The sequence below is a fragment of the Ochlerotatus camptorhynchus genome, unplaced genomic scaffold (assembly GCF_037179485.1).
Source record: "Ochlerotatus camptorhynchus isolate MF236.1 unplaced genomic scaffold, CSIRO-AGI_Acam_v1.1 ptg000361l, whole genome shotgun sequence".
NCBI lineage: Eukaryota > Metazoa > Arthropoda > Insecta > Diptera > Culicidae > Ochlerotatus > Ochlerotatus camptorhynchus.
Window position 1 is genome coordinate 4,539,705 of NW_027040849.1, and position 16,253 is coordinate 4,555,957.

At 38.7% G+C, this 16,253-nt stretch overlaps 1 protein-coding gene across 2 annotated transcripts in view; it reads left to right on the forward strand.

The window, feature by feature from the left end:
* axed (axundead) overlaps positions 1-15,848 on the forward strand; it is a 54,844-nt gene extending 38,996 nt beyond the window's left edge. For both annotated transcript variants that reach the window (XM_065231875.1, XM_065231874.1), the window contains exons 2-3: positions 6,674-7,272; positions 14,731-15,848. In XM_065231875.1, coding sequence (XP_065087947.1) covers positions 6,965-7,272; positions 14,731-15,601 — 1,179 coding nt within the window. In that variant the 5' untranslated portion in view covers positions 6,674-6,964 and the 3' untranslated portion in view covers positions 15,602-15,848. The remainder of the gene's footprint in view (positions 1-6,673; positions 7,273-14,730) is intronic.
* Positions 15,849-16,253: the final 405 nt, after the last annotated feature.

Here is a 16,253-nt window from a genome sequence, read left to right on the forward strand (position 1 = left end):
AAAGACATTCCCATGTATTTTCAGCACACAGATCAATGAAAGAAGCTTTTATCTAGCATCTAGTACGAAAAACACAATAAGAAACGTGTATATGCTCAACACAGCAAAAAAATAATTTTGATATCACGTCAAAGTGGATGCACTACAATCATGTCGAAAATATGGTGTAATATTACTTGCTAAAAAGGATAAAATTATCATTAATACAATGCATGAACTGACATTACGCTGCTTTTACTGCATTTGTTTATTTATGTGGTCATAAAAATTACATGAAATTTTCGACATGATTGTAGTGCATCCACTTTGATGTGATATCAAAATTATTTTTTTGCTGTGAAGTTATTAACGAAAGAGAAAGCCGACGAAGAGAATTGATCAACGATACTTAAGACCTAATGCAATGTTCAGCTTGATATTTGATCATGTTCAATACAGATTTTGAATCTCAAAAATCTCATATAACAATAGCCAAAAAAATTCGTTTTTTTTATATCTTTCCACACAATCGGTACAACAATCACACTTTATTCTTCTTCTTAGTTCTTTTATTCAACGTCTGTTCCGCAATCTAGTGCCAATCACCGACGGACATTGACGACAATCGAATGTGCAGGGATGCAGCTTCCACACCTGCGTAGGATATTGCACTAGGGTGGGGCCTCATGGGGGCTCGAAGGAGCCTACATACCCTCTGGGGGAGAGTTGACTGTATTTGAAAAAGTGATCTGATTTCAACGTTAAGTATTAGGAAAACTTACCAACAACTTTTCTTTTCTTCATTTTGGGAAGGTTTTGTTTATGAAGATTTACATTTACAACTAGGGCTGGGGTGAGAAAGCAATCACGCTTACCACTACATCAATGGCGCCGGCAATCACACTCTAACGATCTCTAGTTATGGCTGTTAAAATAATTATCACATTCATGTGAGTCCCATGATGGGACTATCAAAGAGATCTCCGTTTGTGTGTATCATATTGAATGAAATTTGTACTACTTTTTTTTCGAAATGGCACCTCTTCGTCTCCTGGCGGGGTTCATTCGGCGTCTTCTCCAGTACAGTCAGAAAATGCTTTCTCCGTGGCAACTTCCGTGGAATTTTCGGCTTTTGTCCTCCAGGATTTTTGTTCCCGTTCTAACGCTCTAACCTGATTTGATACCCATCAATAGTTGCCTGATCTTATGATGCATAATGAGTTCAGTCAATTTTCTTTTTTCCTCCATTATTCGGGTTCTCCCGAGCTGCAGTTTTTGCTGTTCGTCTTGAGGTCTGAACATCTAGCTGAACACCAGAGCTTGCTGCTCACCTTAGAGTAATTGCTGCTCTCCTTCGAGCATGCTTCAACTAGAACTCAATGTAACCACCTGGTTTTGCACTGGTGAACTCTATAACCACCGACAAACCGACATGAATGACCAAAGCAAAAACAATAAAATTTCTGACCAAAGCACACTACTGACATCTAGCTCCATGTTCGCGGGAAATATTTAGCGAAGCCATGAACCCGCATGCAAAAGTTATGGATTGGTTCGTGTCTGATCTATTCTGGACAAATTATTTTTATCTAAATAATCCTATGATTTTGACAGTTGGGATCACTGCACATTTAAATCATCCGTTTACGATTTTCGGACATAAGTCAGAGTTAAGTGTCATGTCGGTTTGTCGGTGCTATCCCTAATAAACGAACGATAACATAAATAGTCGAACTTTTCCACAAATGGTTTGGATGATACCCCGAACACGTCGTTAAACAAAATAACCATAACAATTTTATTAGGGTTAACTTCCTGCTCTATGCTTCAACTTTCAATGTCCAGCGTACAGAGATTTTCACGTCCGGTTGTATTGGTGCGATATGTGAGAGCGTGTTAGTGAACATCCAAGGAAAGTACATAACAAATCGCTGTCAAACTCATTTCGACAGATCTAATTTCATGCAAACCAGCTGAGCTAATATTTTTAAATCGAGTAAATTTGAGTTACTCATAATTACTCAAAAGTGATCGAAGTAGTCCTATGTCAACAAGTGGAATCAGGTCAACTGTCATCAGTTTGAATAAACATCGACGGCAACCCAACGAGTGCTTGTGATGAGGTTACGGAACCGATTCGGAGATGGTTGATGATACAGTTTCTATCCTATCGGCAAGGCTGCCTATAGTATACCGTCGACTAAAGCGAAATAATAGGGGTAGCAGTTTGGTCGTGGACTGGTATGGCAGTTTCACCGCTACTGGTTATAAAAAGAACCTGAATACCCAATCACATGGCACGGATTTAAAAAGTATTGATCCATATTTTTGTAACAGTTTGGACAAAATTTATAGCAAACAAAAACTGAAGTCAGTAACATGGGAGGGAAATAATAAATAAGATTTCTACCCAAAGCGATTGATCTGATTTAAAAATTAAGTCTGCCATCCGCATGCTTAAATTTGAAAATTGTAATCATCGGCAACATGGAATTCTTAATTGAAAAACATTCTGAAAACAGTGGTGTTTGTCGTCGAGCCATGGTACACTAATGAGGCATATTGTGTTTTCAATGCATAATATACAATGCACAATGTTGCAATAATATAATAAAATAATCGAATGTAATCTCTAACTACAACTACATTGAACTACTGCATTTAATTTCCATTACAAATCGTTGTAATACTGTGAGTGCCGTGGTTATTTCAGTCGAGGGCCATGCAAGCTAAATGTCTTCAAGATAGTACTCATAGATGTGCGACTAGAAGACTCATTTATATAATGAGAGAGAGAAGCTCTCTCTCTCATTATACAGGTATTCCACTAAGACGCCCACATTCATCAGGACTCATTTATAATCTGAAAATAGAATGGAACAATTACACGGTACGAATCGATAAAAGATGGACCATACTATTTTTCGGAGGACGAACAATTACAAAACTTGAGAGAGATGATCCGGTATGAAACGCGTTTAGATGATATTCTCATAATGCCAATGTCCATGGTTCAATTCTGGTCTGTCACCTTTTAACTTTTTTGTCAACATTATTTTCATACGGTGAATCTATGAAATTCATTTCGATTTCTTTTGGCTACGCAATCTTATGAATCTTATGAGCTCAAAGGATCATCTACCAGGATTATTAAAAATACGCAAATCACCCACCTCGCAAGAGTGTGTTTCTGTTGCCGTCCACCCACTGGTATTTCTTGGCTTTATGTTAACTAATTGAGCTGATTGTTTCCACACGATTTGAGTATATCCAACAACAACATAACAGCTACCATGGCTGATACGGAGCTAGTAGAAGGTAGAATGCGATCCTTCTTGAGCGCATTGCTTTTATTTAGGGGAAAACAGCCCAAAATGCACCTCGCGCAAATAGCTCGATGCGATTTTTCATAACATTTTCGTTTTTAATTCATAAATTTGACACGTCACAGTCTTAGTTTAGTACTTGAACTAGCATTTCGGCAAAATTAAGAGTGGAATCGCGCGTTTGGCCCGGGGTGCATTTCGGGCTGTTCTACCCAACATGAATGATGAATAGTTCTGTTCAACCACCGCTATTTGGGTGTTTACATCTGTGCTGGTATGCTGATGCTAGTGAACTAAAGCTGTACTTATAAATAGTCAGCATAATGTAAACAGGGCGTCAGCATCCACCAGCTTGAAACTTTAGGAGCCTCTGAAATTCGTGCTAGTTAGTTGAGTTGGTTGAGCTAGTGAACCAGCATATAATAAATTATTTATTATCAAATAGTGAACCAGCATATAATATATTACATATTATGTAAACCCACTACCCCCCCATATATCTCTTCTATTATTCAATATTTTGTTTTTGTTGGAGATAAGTTATGATTATTAGATTGACTCTCATCAATCAGCTAAATTATTTAATATAAAGCCAAGAAATACCAGTTGGTGGACGGCAACAGAAACACACTCTTGCGATGTGGGTGATTTGCGTATTTAAAAAAAATCCTGGTAGGCGATCCCTTGAGCTCATAAGCTTTATAAGATTGCATAATGCTTTTTCGCCAAAAGAAATCGAAATGAATTTCATAGATTCACCTTATGAAAAATGTTGACAAAAAAAATTGAAAGGGGACAGACTGGAAAAGACCACGGACATTGGCATTATGGAAGTATTGCTATGACCACTTATCTATCAGCATAAGAAGGAATGGAAGATGCTAAATGCGTATAAGAGCTACGATAATCTTTCAGAAAACGTGTTTTCCGAAATCGAAAACACTCGGCTTCGGTGTTTCCCGAAGTCAAAACACTCGGCTTTGGTGGTTGCCGAAGCATCCACACACCGGTGCAAATAATTATGCACGGGCACCGGTACCGGTGCCTTGTTCGCTGCGTTTGGTGTTTTCTATCGAGCACTGGTACGGAGCGTAAAACCCAATGCTCTTGGTGGTGTGTTTGTTGACAAAACTGCCACCCGTGCAAAAGGGTTCAGTGTTTTTACCATGGCTGCGTTAAATGGTGCAAACATTATCACGCATACGGTATTTGACATTTAACTAACACTTTCAATACTGATCTGATTCTACCTTTATTTAGTATACACGGAGAAAAAATACTACCTAAAATGTGAGTTCTTTTTACTTAATTTTGAGTTTAGCCTCTTACTTGCACTCGTTATTGTTGTCGAAAAAGGTACGAGAGACTCGACCCAACTATATAGTTCAGCCCAATAAGTTAATTTTGAGTAAATTGCATATTCTCAAATTTAATTTTGGGTGGAATATACTTAGGAGTAAGTATTTTTATTTTGCTGGTAATAAATGAAAACTACTATATGCGATTTACTCAAATTTGGGTTATTGGGCTGAACCCGTGAATTGAGGGAAAAGTACTTAAGTTTGGGTAGTTTTTCATCTCCGTGTATGATATAATTTTCTGTAATAGTGGGCTTTTCATTAACTTTGTATACCGTTTTTGAGAGGTTTTTGGTCCTCCCTCTGCATAGACTATCGTCCTTACATTTTTTTTTGAAATTTGTATGGACCGTAAACAATCATCATCCAGCATCATTCCCCTCGCAAGGTGTCTACGTGGTATGAACAGCCCATAGTTATAATTTATGACCTTAATTTTATCAAAGCACTCTCAAAAATGTAATTGCTGAAAACAGATTTTATCACTATTTTTTTAGATGCATATGACCCACCGTGTTTTATAAAAAAAACTGTGACCGTAGATTTTAATGTCGTTAAAACAATTCTTAGACTTTATGAAAATGCTTCAGATAAAAATCAGGTGTTTATTATTAGAAATAATTCGGGCGTTAATGGGTTAAAGAATATCTTTTTGTTAGTTTAATATCGTTAACTTGTAAAGCAGGACATTTTTATTAACAAATATTTTATATTGATTTGGAAGTAAACATTCGTTTATATCATTATTTTTCGATACAGACCGTAGAACAGATGAGAAAAAAAAAACATCTGCGATTGTAATGAAAACGTTTGATAGCCATTTTTCACATTTTAATCACTTCACTTATCTAGGGGGTCTTTCTTCCGGAACGGTTAGTCATTTGATATGATAACCGCCACTCCTTGTTTATGCACCTACCTATTGGCTTCTCCCCTTTTTGCTGCTGATAGTAGGTCTAAATTTATCACAAATACAACCGGTCGTAATGAGCGATTGAAGTATATCATTGGACATGGGAATCACCATTTTACTTATCCGGAGAGAACTTATAATGATCGATTTGGATTTCATAAGTTGATTCAACCGGTGAGGGAATCCCTCGCATCGAAAGTATTCTGCTACCATATTGTTTTATCAGTTCAAAGATGACAGTTAGCCCACGATTTGTCACACAACAAACAAAAAGTCTCGTTTCAGTTTGAACGAGTATTCTGCACTCAGCTAAGGGTTGAATTGGCATTTGAAGTGTAGATAATGAATTATAGTTCTGAATGGCCGGTAGTTAATAACAGCTAAATGCTAGATTACAAGCATGTGAGCGAGCAAGGAAAATAAATAAGACGACAGGAGATCATTTAGTCGTAATCAATACTAAGCACGAGACTTGCGACTCTACCAAGAGCTGTGACTGTACATATGAGCTGGACACAAATTTAATCATCGCGCATGAAATGAAAAAGCGCATGATTTGGTAATTCTAAGGAATACGAAGTCATATAAACATAAATATTTGCTTTCATATTCTACGAAATTTCCGAAGAAAAGGTTCATTGTACATGTATCTTTCTTATCGCTCTCGAACAACTTTGAATACAGTTTGAATTTCCAATTAAGCATATTAACATATAAATCACACCTACCAACAGTATAAAACGACCGTAAACATTATCTTAGCTAGAATTTCTACGTTGTCTTATCTTTCTGATGTTAATGTTTTATCGAGTGCAAACATACCTAACCTAAAGATAGCACAACGTGTTCTGTGTATGTTTCGCATTAACCGACCTAGCTGCCTACCGGCCGGCAACCAAACCACATCGATTGCAAATCGTTAGTGAGTCTAATAAAATAATTTACCCTATCAAAAGGTACAGCACACCTTCAAAACTCTTTCACACATGCATACAAACAACACAGCACAACTGCAACCCCCCAAGACAGCCAAAATGAGCTCTAATCGATAAACACTTTTTTTTATCAAGTTGCTTCGTCTTGTTTTATTTTCGCAGATTTTCCCAACTGGCCGAACATCGTCCACGACTGTGGTTTGCGTGGGCATACACATCATCAGGAAAGCCGCTCGCACAGTATACTTCTAAACGCGGTTCCGTCGAGACGTCGTCGTTGGAATTGGTAATTCGAAATAAGCATAAAAGTACACGCGATTGTTTTGCTCTTCTGCCCACCGTGTGGTTTGCTTTCTGCATTCTTGTTATCGTCTATGACTCACGGTGGCCTGGGAGGAGTCTCGGAAATCGCAAGGAACAAACATAGGCGCAAACGGGGAGGAAGCCCGAGCGATGGTGCGGCCGTTTAACACGTCGGTGGAGAACGGTGGCGATCAGGTCGCGATGCCACGGCCCACGGCACCCCCACTGGTGCAGATCAACCAGGAGGGGGACGACTTTAGCAATCCGGACATTTACGTAGACTTTTTGATTCTGGGCAACAAGGAGAACTACAGCGTGCGGGCCGAGAAAAAAGCGGTGCTGGATTCCAACACCCAGCTGGCGCATATGATCAACGGAGCGGTGTCGTCGACGACCATCGTCGATGGAAAGTACGTGGTGCGCGATGTGGATAAGGATAACTTCGAGATTTTTATCAGGTGAGTTCTTTTTGTGTGACCTCGCATTACGTTCCTGATCGATAAATTTGGGTCGCGAATGTGTCGAAACGAATAAAAGTTGGGTGCAGTGTGGGGTACCTTTGGCAAAATCAAAAGAAGGACGCCCTAAAAGAGAGGAATTGAATTTCGGGAACTCGATACATTTTGGTGCACTGAAATGATCCGATGAATTTGAACATTTTCACGGATGAATGGATTCCACACGGCTACTGAATTTGGAATGGAAAGCGATGGAAGGGGAACATTTATCCTCGCTAAATGAGCGTGTCAAGAGAAACAGCGGGATCGCAGGTGGATTTCGCGAAATTTGAGTAGGCTGAACATTTTGATTGGATTCAATTTGATATTTTTTTTTGTTTGTCCACATACTACTGTAACTTGGAGCAAATTGATCACTTATCCAAAATTTCAAAAATAAAATAAGAACCAAACTAACTAATGGCATTTGAATAAGCATTGTTATTTTGTAGTGAAATTGATCAACCTTGTAACCTTCCTGGACCATTAGAATCTTTTTTTTTTGTCCTGGAAACACTGTGTAAATTTTTCCTAATGCATTAGGAAGGTTAAATCGAGGGTTAAATAGCATAACACTTTCCTTCATAGGAGATTTTACGTTGATTTGAGATTCCAAAAAGTGTTTTTGAAAAAAAGTGCTAGAACAAAAGATAATCCATACTAGCTAAAATGATCGAATCCATAAAAAAGTGTTTGTATTTTAATTGTTTTCAATAGTTGCTCCGTTGAATTCTCAAGAATTTATAATGTATATGGACAAGAATAATGAGCACACGATAAAGATTAAATAAGTATTGACTATTTGATGATAGATTGGAAACAGACCAAAAAGTTGTGGATCACCTGTTCTGTGCTACTAGTTATGTGAAGGAGAGGGTTAAAAGAACCGTTGCGAGCCATTTTTATCAATTTTGATTTATTTTCATAAACGGTATCAAAACGCATGGTTCTACTAGAAAAATCACAAAAAAGAAGTTTGGTAATTTAATATCATGTTATGAACAATTTATTTTTTGGTACATAGGGGAAATGGATGTAATGTCGGCCTAAATGCCCCTTATTTGAGTCCATACATTAATTCAACAATGGACTAAATTTTCAATAGTGACCAAAAATATCCATTAGCACCGTCCCAATGACGCGTTCATCTAGATAAAATTGATAAATATCAGATTTTTAGCGATAGGCCTAATCTTAGATCCATAGGCCAACATTTTCCTCTGTTTGTTTTTTTTTTCGTTTACTCCGAAATGCTTCGATATAGAAAGTTGGTCTCTTCATAAAAGCCGTTAAAAACGACGAAATCTGTAGCTTTACTTAAAATCTGAACCTTTCAACTTTCAATCAAACCGAATACAAAAATGGGATTAGTTCTCCAGTGTTGCCAACTTTGCGTTTTTTGCAGTTGAAAACATTAAATGAAAACTTCCCAAAATGCTCCTACTTTTTTCGAATTTCAACGACGCTCAAATGAACAGCAGACTATTTTACATATGACTCACTTATCGACAGAAAACGATAGTTGTAATTTGGGATGTATTGAACTTTTAAGACGCTACTACATAGCAGCAAGGCAAACAGAGTTCTATCAGTTTACTCGGGCCAACTTGCACGAAGGAGGGCTGACTTTTCCGAAAATTATTCGTTTGTGTTCCAGGACAGCTCTTCCATGAAGAAGACTTCAGGATTCCAGCTGAGTGGCACTATTTTGCAACGGCACACGGTAAGGGCCCAAGCGACGGAATAGGTGGTACCGTGAAAAGGTTGGCAAGAGCCACTCTGCAGAGCACAACTATACAAACGCCAAAAGAGTTGTACGAATGGGCACTTTCAAATTGTAACCTTAATGTCCAATTTGCAACATCAGAGCAATGCAGTGAAGAAAAAAAGAGTTTAGAAACCAGATTCGGTTTGGCACGATCCATTCCTGGAACTTGCTGAATGCATTCCGCAACAGACTGAACTCGAAAAAAGTGAGTGTCGCCAAAAATTCATTTTAAGTCGGATTTTCTTCAAACTTTCAGGGAATAAACTACAACAATATGATTGGGTTTCTTCATTGCTTTGTTGGATCTCCGCTCTCAGGGTGGCCAGTGAATTTTCATTTTGAAATTCCCGGTTTTTTCCCGGTTTTCCCGGTTAAAAATCTTAAAAAATTCCCGGTTGTTATTATTCAACAAAAGAAAAACCGAAATTGAACGCATTTTTAAGAACGTGCTGAAAGGAATTTACTGAAAAGATAAAAAAGTGATTTAAGAAGATTCCCAAGATTCTGGAGCTTTAAAATTTGTATATAGTCTGAAACTAGAGCTTTTTTTTCAAAATTTGTGATTAATAACAATCAACAAGATTTGGAGTAAAAATAATTAAAATGTGATATTTTGAAAAAAAAATCAAGATCACAGATTTAAAAAAAAAATCATACTTTTGAGTCGTGGAGTCATAATTGTCACACTCTGAGACTTGGAAGCATTTTAAGGGTTATAAAATATTACATAACAAGCTATAGAATCTAGCGGGAAAACACTGGAATATTTTAGTAAAATTTAAAAGAATTCAAGTGTTGATTTCAAACAAATATTGAGGATTCCCACACAGTTTTCGAAGGAAAAGTTCTGAGCAGATTTCCAGAATTATTCTGACATGAAATCCTTAGAAATTGTTAGATGAATTTCGAAGGATTTCTGTGGAGAAGAATGCAAGTTCTAAATTAAATTGTTAGGTAATTTTAGAAGATTTAAAAAGGAGTTGTGAAAAACTTAACTTTGCGGGAAAATCCCTACGTGATTCTGAGGAGATTTGTATGACAGATGATTTTAAGAAGAATTTAAGAGAATTATGATCATAATTCAACAAGAAACAGAGTTCTAAGAGTGTTCTGGTAATAATTTCAACCCTAGTGCAAAAGATTCATCACAAAACTCCAACAAAATTGAGTGCAAAAAATTAGAAAGAAATTCTTTAAAAAACTCCAAGGGGTTTCTAAATAAATTTTCGAAAGATTTCTGCTGTTTTCAATAGAATTAAAATAAATTTTTGTAAAGATTTCCAAAGAAATAAAAGTCTCCGGATAGGCTCAAGTGAATTCTAAGAAGGATTCCAATTAAATTCTTAGAAGGGGTGGCAAGGAAATTCCAAAAAGAATTCAACGGTAATTATTACGCGGAGTGTTTTTTGGTTTATTTCTGAACAATTTCACGATAATTCAGAGTAGAATTCCAAGTTAATTCTGGAATTGATATCATGAGAATTTTGAACAACGAAAAATTAAAACCCCGAAAAAGAATAATTCAGTTTCGGTTATAACAAATATTTGCTTCCAAAGTCCAGCATCTTCAATATTTTCTATTAAGAACCATGCACTTTACATCTGAAATTGAGACGACAAAAATCAATTTCCAATATTGCTGAGTGATTAAATTCTAAAAACAATGAGACGGGAAACTGAAAAAAAAATTATGCAGCAAATAGAGCAAGACATTCATTTGTTAAAGGATCACTCTGTTTTAATGGTTTATTCTGAAATTCTGGTGTTCTTATGGTATTATGGTTAATTCATTTTCCCGGTTCTCTAACTGAATTTCTGGGTTTTTCCCGGTTACTTTTCAAATTCCCGGATATTTCCCGGTATTCCCGGTTTGCTGGCCACCCTGCGCTCTAAAAACGAATGGCCGCATCTTGCCCTTGACACCACTCATAAGGTTTTAGGCAATGATGGGGCCGACTTCTTTTGATACTTTTACCCACTATTTCTTCAAAGTCAGCTCGTTCTCCAACACCTTAGGCCTTCATGATGGCCCAAAACTTTCCAATCGGGCAAAGTTCCGGCGAGTTCGGTGGGTTGACGTCTTTTGGCACAAAAACAACATTGTTGTCTCTGTACCAGTCTAACACCGGCCACGCGTAGTGGCAGGACAATGACGTTTATATAACGTCTGGGCCAACCGACAGCTTGCTGGTGTTAGAAGCAAAAATATTGTAAACATTTCTGAGCACGCAAGTGTCGACGTCACTCTACGCAACATTGCATACTGCGAACAGATAGAATTTCCTCACTGCCAACAGCTGATTCGTGTAAAAGATAAACATTGCAATGAAACACAATAAGCCCTTTGGCCCAGACCTTATATAAAGGACATTGGTGGCAGGATGCCAAGTCCGGTCATAACAGCGTCTCGCCTCCGTGAGACCGCAGGAAGGGTAGAGGGTGATTCTGGAGGCACTCGTTCCGGTAGATTTGCCCTTGATGGTACCCGTCGTGATATACGGCTGGCTCATCTTGCCGCAACCACAAATGGTCTGCCAAACCAAGAACTTTTTGGCGAATTTGTCCACTTTTTTCTACCTCAGGAACGGCCAACCGTGATGTGACAACGTAAAGGTCCTACCCCGGCAACTGCTTTGTGTCCGCTTTGATGTAAGTCTCGTCGTCCATCACAACACACCGCGGTTTCGTCAGCCACTCCTGGTACAGCTTCCTGGCGCGAGTTTTGGCCACCGTGTTTTGTTTGTCGTTCCGGTTCGGTGCCTTCCGGCTCTTTTCATCGTTTTTTGGACAAACCGGATGGAAACATCCGCCTTCTTCGTCGCATCGCGAACGAAAGATTCGGCCGATGCTTGAACAGACTCAACACCTTCCTGGCCTTCACCGGGTCAGCTGTCTTCGGTTTGCTGCCGCAGTCTACCCGCCGCTGGGTTGTCTGGGTTTCCTTGAACCACCCGGGAAATCGTTGAATGATGGATTCCCAGGTGTTTTCCGATCCATCTGTGGGACGCAGTCGGATTTCCCAGGACGGCGCACAAATTTTTTTCTTGATAAACACTTGACAGATTATGATGAAATTCTGCCAGCGAAAACCACTCTTAGCGAGTTTTAGTGAAAATTTCATCAATGTTTACCCATACGCTAAAAATTTACAAACTAATCAATGTGTCTCACTTTTTTAGAGTACAGTCTTTAAAAAGTTGGCTATCTGATTTTTATGTGCGTACGCATGTGCAGGAAGTGCTGCAAATATCAATAATGCTGAAATATGCTATCAATAATGCAAAATGCTGAATTTCATTAGCCACCTGATGTCAGTATCAGTTCGCACAGTTAGAACAACAATCGATACGAAAGTAACGATTTTAAATTGGCTTACTACTTGACTAGCCTATTGGTCCCAAGCAAACGATTAACGTACCCCATTCTTGTCGAAATTCTAGTACTACACAATGTTTGTTTTGATTCGCTATGAAAGTTTTACAGATAAAATGAGGGGTTAGTGGATTTTCCTATGTTTCGAGGGGTGAATCGATTAGCTTGGGACCGAAGAGAGTACCAGAGCTGAGCCAAAAAGTTGAGCACGTTCCTAGTCTTAGAGTTACCTCTATGGTTAGAATATCAATATCATTCGCCATCATGTCAGTGCGCAAATTACATTGACATCGTAAAGCGACCGCAGATATTCAATGTTCTGCCCATGGGACTGATATCAAATGTTTCCACTATGGGATTTCAAAAATTCAATAGTACCCTCTTAACTGGTCTATAAATGTATGGCCCATAACAAACTTTGCGGGTGTACTGCATATGTTACAGCTGTCGTTTACACCACACGTGTTTGCTCAAATGTGTCTTAGGGATCGTCCATTAAATATGTCACACTTTCAGGAGGGAGGGCGCCTTTGGAAACTGTGACGAGCCATACAAAACAAATTTAAGGTGTATAATGCGACAAAGGAGGGAGGGGGGGGTTGAAAATGGGCCAAATTTGCGTGACATAATTAATGGACCTACCCTTATTGACCTTTCTGACGTTTATAACTCGCACACTTGCGTAATCCCATTTTCAAGTGCGAGGTTTGTTATCCTCTTCTTCTTCTTCTTCTTTCCTTTATTTAACGTCGGTCTCTGTTCCGCAATCTAGTGCCAATCACCGATGGGCGTCGATTGCCATCCATTGACGGCAATCGAATGTGCAGGAAGGCAGCTTCCACACCTGCGGTGGATATCGCACCCATTCATCAACACACATGGACCGGGACCAACGGCTTTACTTCCCTTCCGGAGGAAGACGTTACCAGAGATTTTTATGCCTCAGAAAAATCCCACCGATCTCGGCTGGGATTGAACCCAGACCCATTGGGGTGAGAAAGCAGTCACGCTTACCACTACACCACCGGCGCCGGCATACTCACTTTCACTCCAGCCAAAAATGTTGGTTTGTTATTGTTATCCTAACTTTCGGACATCAGCTAATCGAGTATCGATTTTTAGAAAACTCATCAGTAATATTAAAACAATTAAAAGTGACATACAAAAAAGTTGATTTATTGAGATAAAAGTAAGATGTTCAACTTTTCCCTAGTGATATTCGATGGAAATATCAAAGCCGTGCAGCCTGATATCATGCTTACTACGAATATCAGTGTCGGAAGTGAAATTCTGTTCTAGACCAATATCTTACGTCAATTGATATTGTTGACAGCACGCAGCACTGTGTGCAGGGATGTCAACAGATAATTACTATGCTTTTAAAAATTGAAAATAATGATTATTGTATTTAGACAAGCACATAATGTTGAACTATCAATTTTTTAGGTTCCACTTGCCCCGATGTACCTTCCATCAATATTTGATATACAGAATGAAGGCTGAAAGTCTCTATATTAAAGAAAACTAATTTCAATTAATCATGTTTTGTTGTTTTTGACATCATCCACATCCAGAGGGCCAGTCACTTTCGAATGTATGGGAATTGTAGGAAACCATTTGGAAATGCATGAAAATTTTCAGTTTTTATTTATTATCGTCTTTATGGGCAGTTTTAGATGCACAAAAATTGCACGAGTACATTAGTATGGTGATAAGGTAAACACTCGTTTATTTGTTTCCTTCTGTGAAAGCATGTTTAGTCTCAAATCGTGGATTTTCTGATATTCTCCATACTGCAAAAATGATTTTCCTACCACTGTAGGGGCGACATCTTTCGGATCTTCAGTATAGCTACTACTCAAATCATATAATTAATTTACAATATTTTGTTGCTGTGTACACAGCTAAAAAAAAGTAATGTAAATTTCCGTTACTATGATGTACATAAATGGAGCGTCATAAATCATACAAATTTACATTATAAATCGTGTAAATTTATGAGACATGTCATGCAATATTCCATATATTGTATGCAACTTTTCACCTTTGTTTGCAACATTTCTTGCAAGCTGCTAGTTTACGTGAAAAGGAAGTTTACATGCATGAATGTTTGCATGCATGGATGTTTACATCCCCAGTAAAATTCAGATTTTTGTAGTGTGTAGATTTGAGATCTTAATTATGCAATTTGGGGCTGTGGCGTTCTAGGTTATTACATTATTAAAACTAATGCTTTCCGTAAACCCTTTACCAATCTACTGTTTTCATCTCATTCCCAGGTACCTCGAGACCAAGTTCATAAAATTCCACACCGCCAGCCACATGCTCCAGATGTTGGAAATTGCATCTCGTTTTCAGTGCCGCCAGCTGGAAATCCACTGCGTCAAGGAACTAGATCTCAACCTTACGATCGACCACGTGCTGGAGGTTTTTCGCGCCCTTTGGTACTACAACTCCATCACTCCGGTTAAAGCCGCCGCCGCCGAACAGCAGAAAAAGAAACGACGCTCCACCAGCAGTCGAAAGAACGACAAACCGGAAACTCCCGTCACTCCGGAGGAGTACTTTGCTGCCCTGCTGAACAATTGCCTCCAGCTGATCGATATGCACACGGAGGACGTTTTTGCACAGGAAGTAATGTTCGCACTGAGATTCGAAGAGCTGGAAATGATTGCCAAGCGTGGCGCACTCCAGATGTCATCCGAGATGGTCCTGCTGGATCTGCTGGCCAACTGGAGCCGGGAAGAGTGTTTGCGCAAGAATCTCGAACTGTCGGTTGAAAATCGACGCCGAGTACTGGGGGCACTATGCTACGCGCCACGCTACCTCACCATGACACGGAAGGAGTTTGAAGGGGCTAAGGATCGCATCGAACTGCTGGATCCGGCCGAGTCCAAACTGGTCGGAGATATACTGAACGGGAGGAAAGTGACGAACCTCACGCCGGAACAGCAAACGATGGTGGCTAATTTCAAAGAGCAAAGGCCACAGTTCGCACCGATGCCGATTCACCTAACTGCCCGAAGCAATCCAAAGAACTATCCGAAAAAGATGCGCAAAGCGGCCGAAGAAGCGGAAGGCGAGAAACGGAACTGCTGCGAACGACTGATTCTGACCTGCGTATCGATTTTCGCCTGCATCTTCGACTAGCGGATGATGCTTTAGGGGAAGGGTTCGAAGTAATCTCAGTAAGGTTTTTTGTAAGGACTCACGAATGTAGGTGTAACGTATGAAGGTTCAGAGTGAAGTGGCTTTTAAGTGTTCAAAACGGAATTTTCTGTTCAAAGTTCAGCTTTTTATACCTCATATCTTCCTATTATTAATTGCTATAAGGTGTGCGCTGGACACTATCCATCTATCAGTATCGAAATGGCTTTCTTTAGATCAATCTAGAGCATATACCGCCAGTAACAGAAGGATGAATTTATTACTGAAAAATGTTATTGGAACTTTATGGAAAGATTAATATCTGTTAATTATTGTTAGTAAATTTTAGTAAGTTCTGTATCAAATACAGAGTTTTGTTTTTAGAATGTTTTGTTAAACAAGTATAACACAAGGTTCGAGTTTCATTAGTTGTCGGAACAGTAAAACTATTATTGTATTTCTGAATCATTTCAGTCGAGCCGTACTAAGTTAATCAACTTTTAAAAATTGTTTTAATATTAGCTTACTTTCGGAATGAATAGCAAAATGGTTAATCTATTAGCAAAAAGTGCGTTCGATAGCAGAATGAAGGATGTTCTAGTCTATAAATGATTTTAACACATAAACAAGAGTATTAGAATGGGTTTAGCTTTTC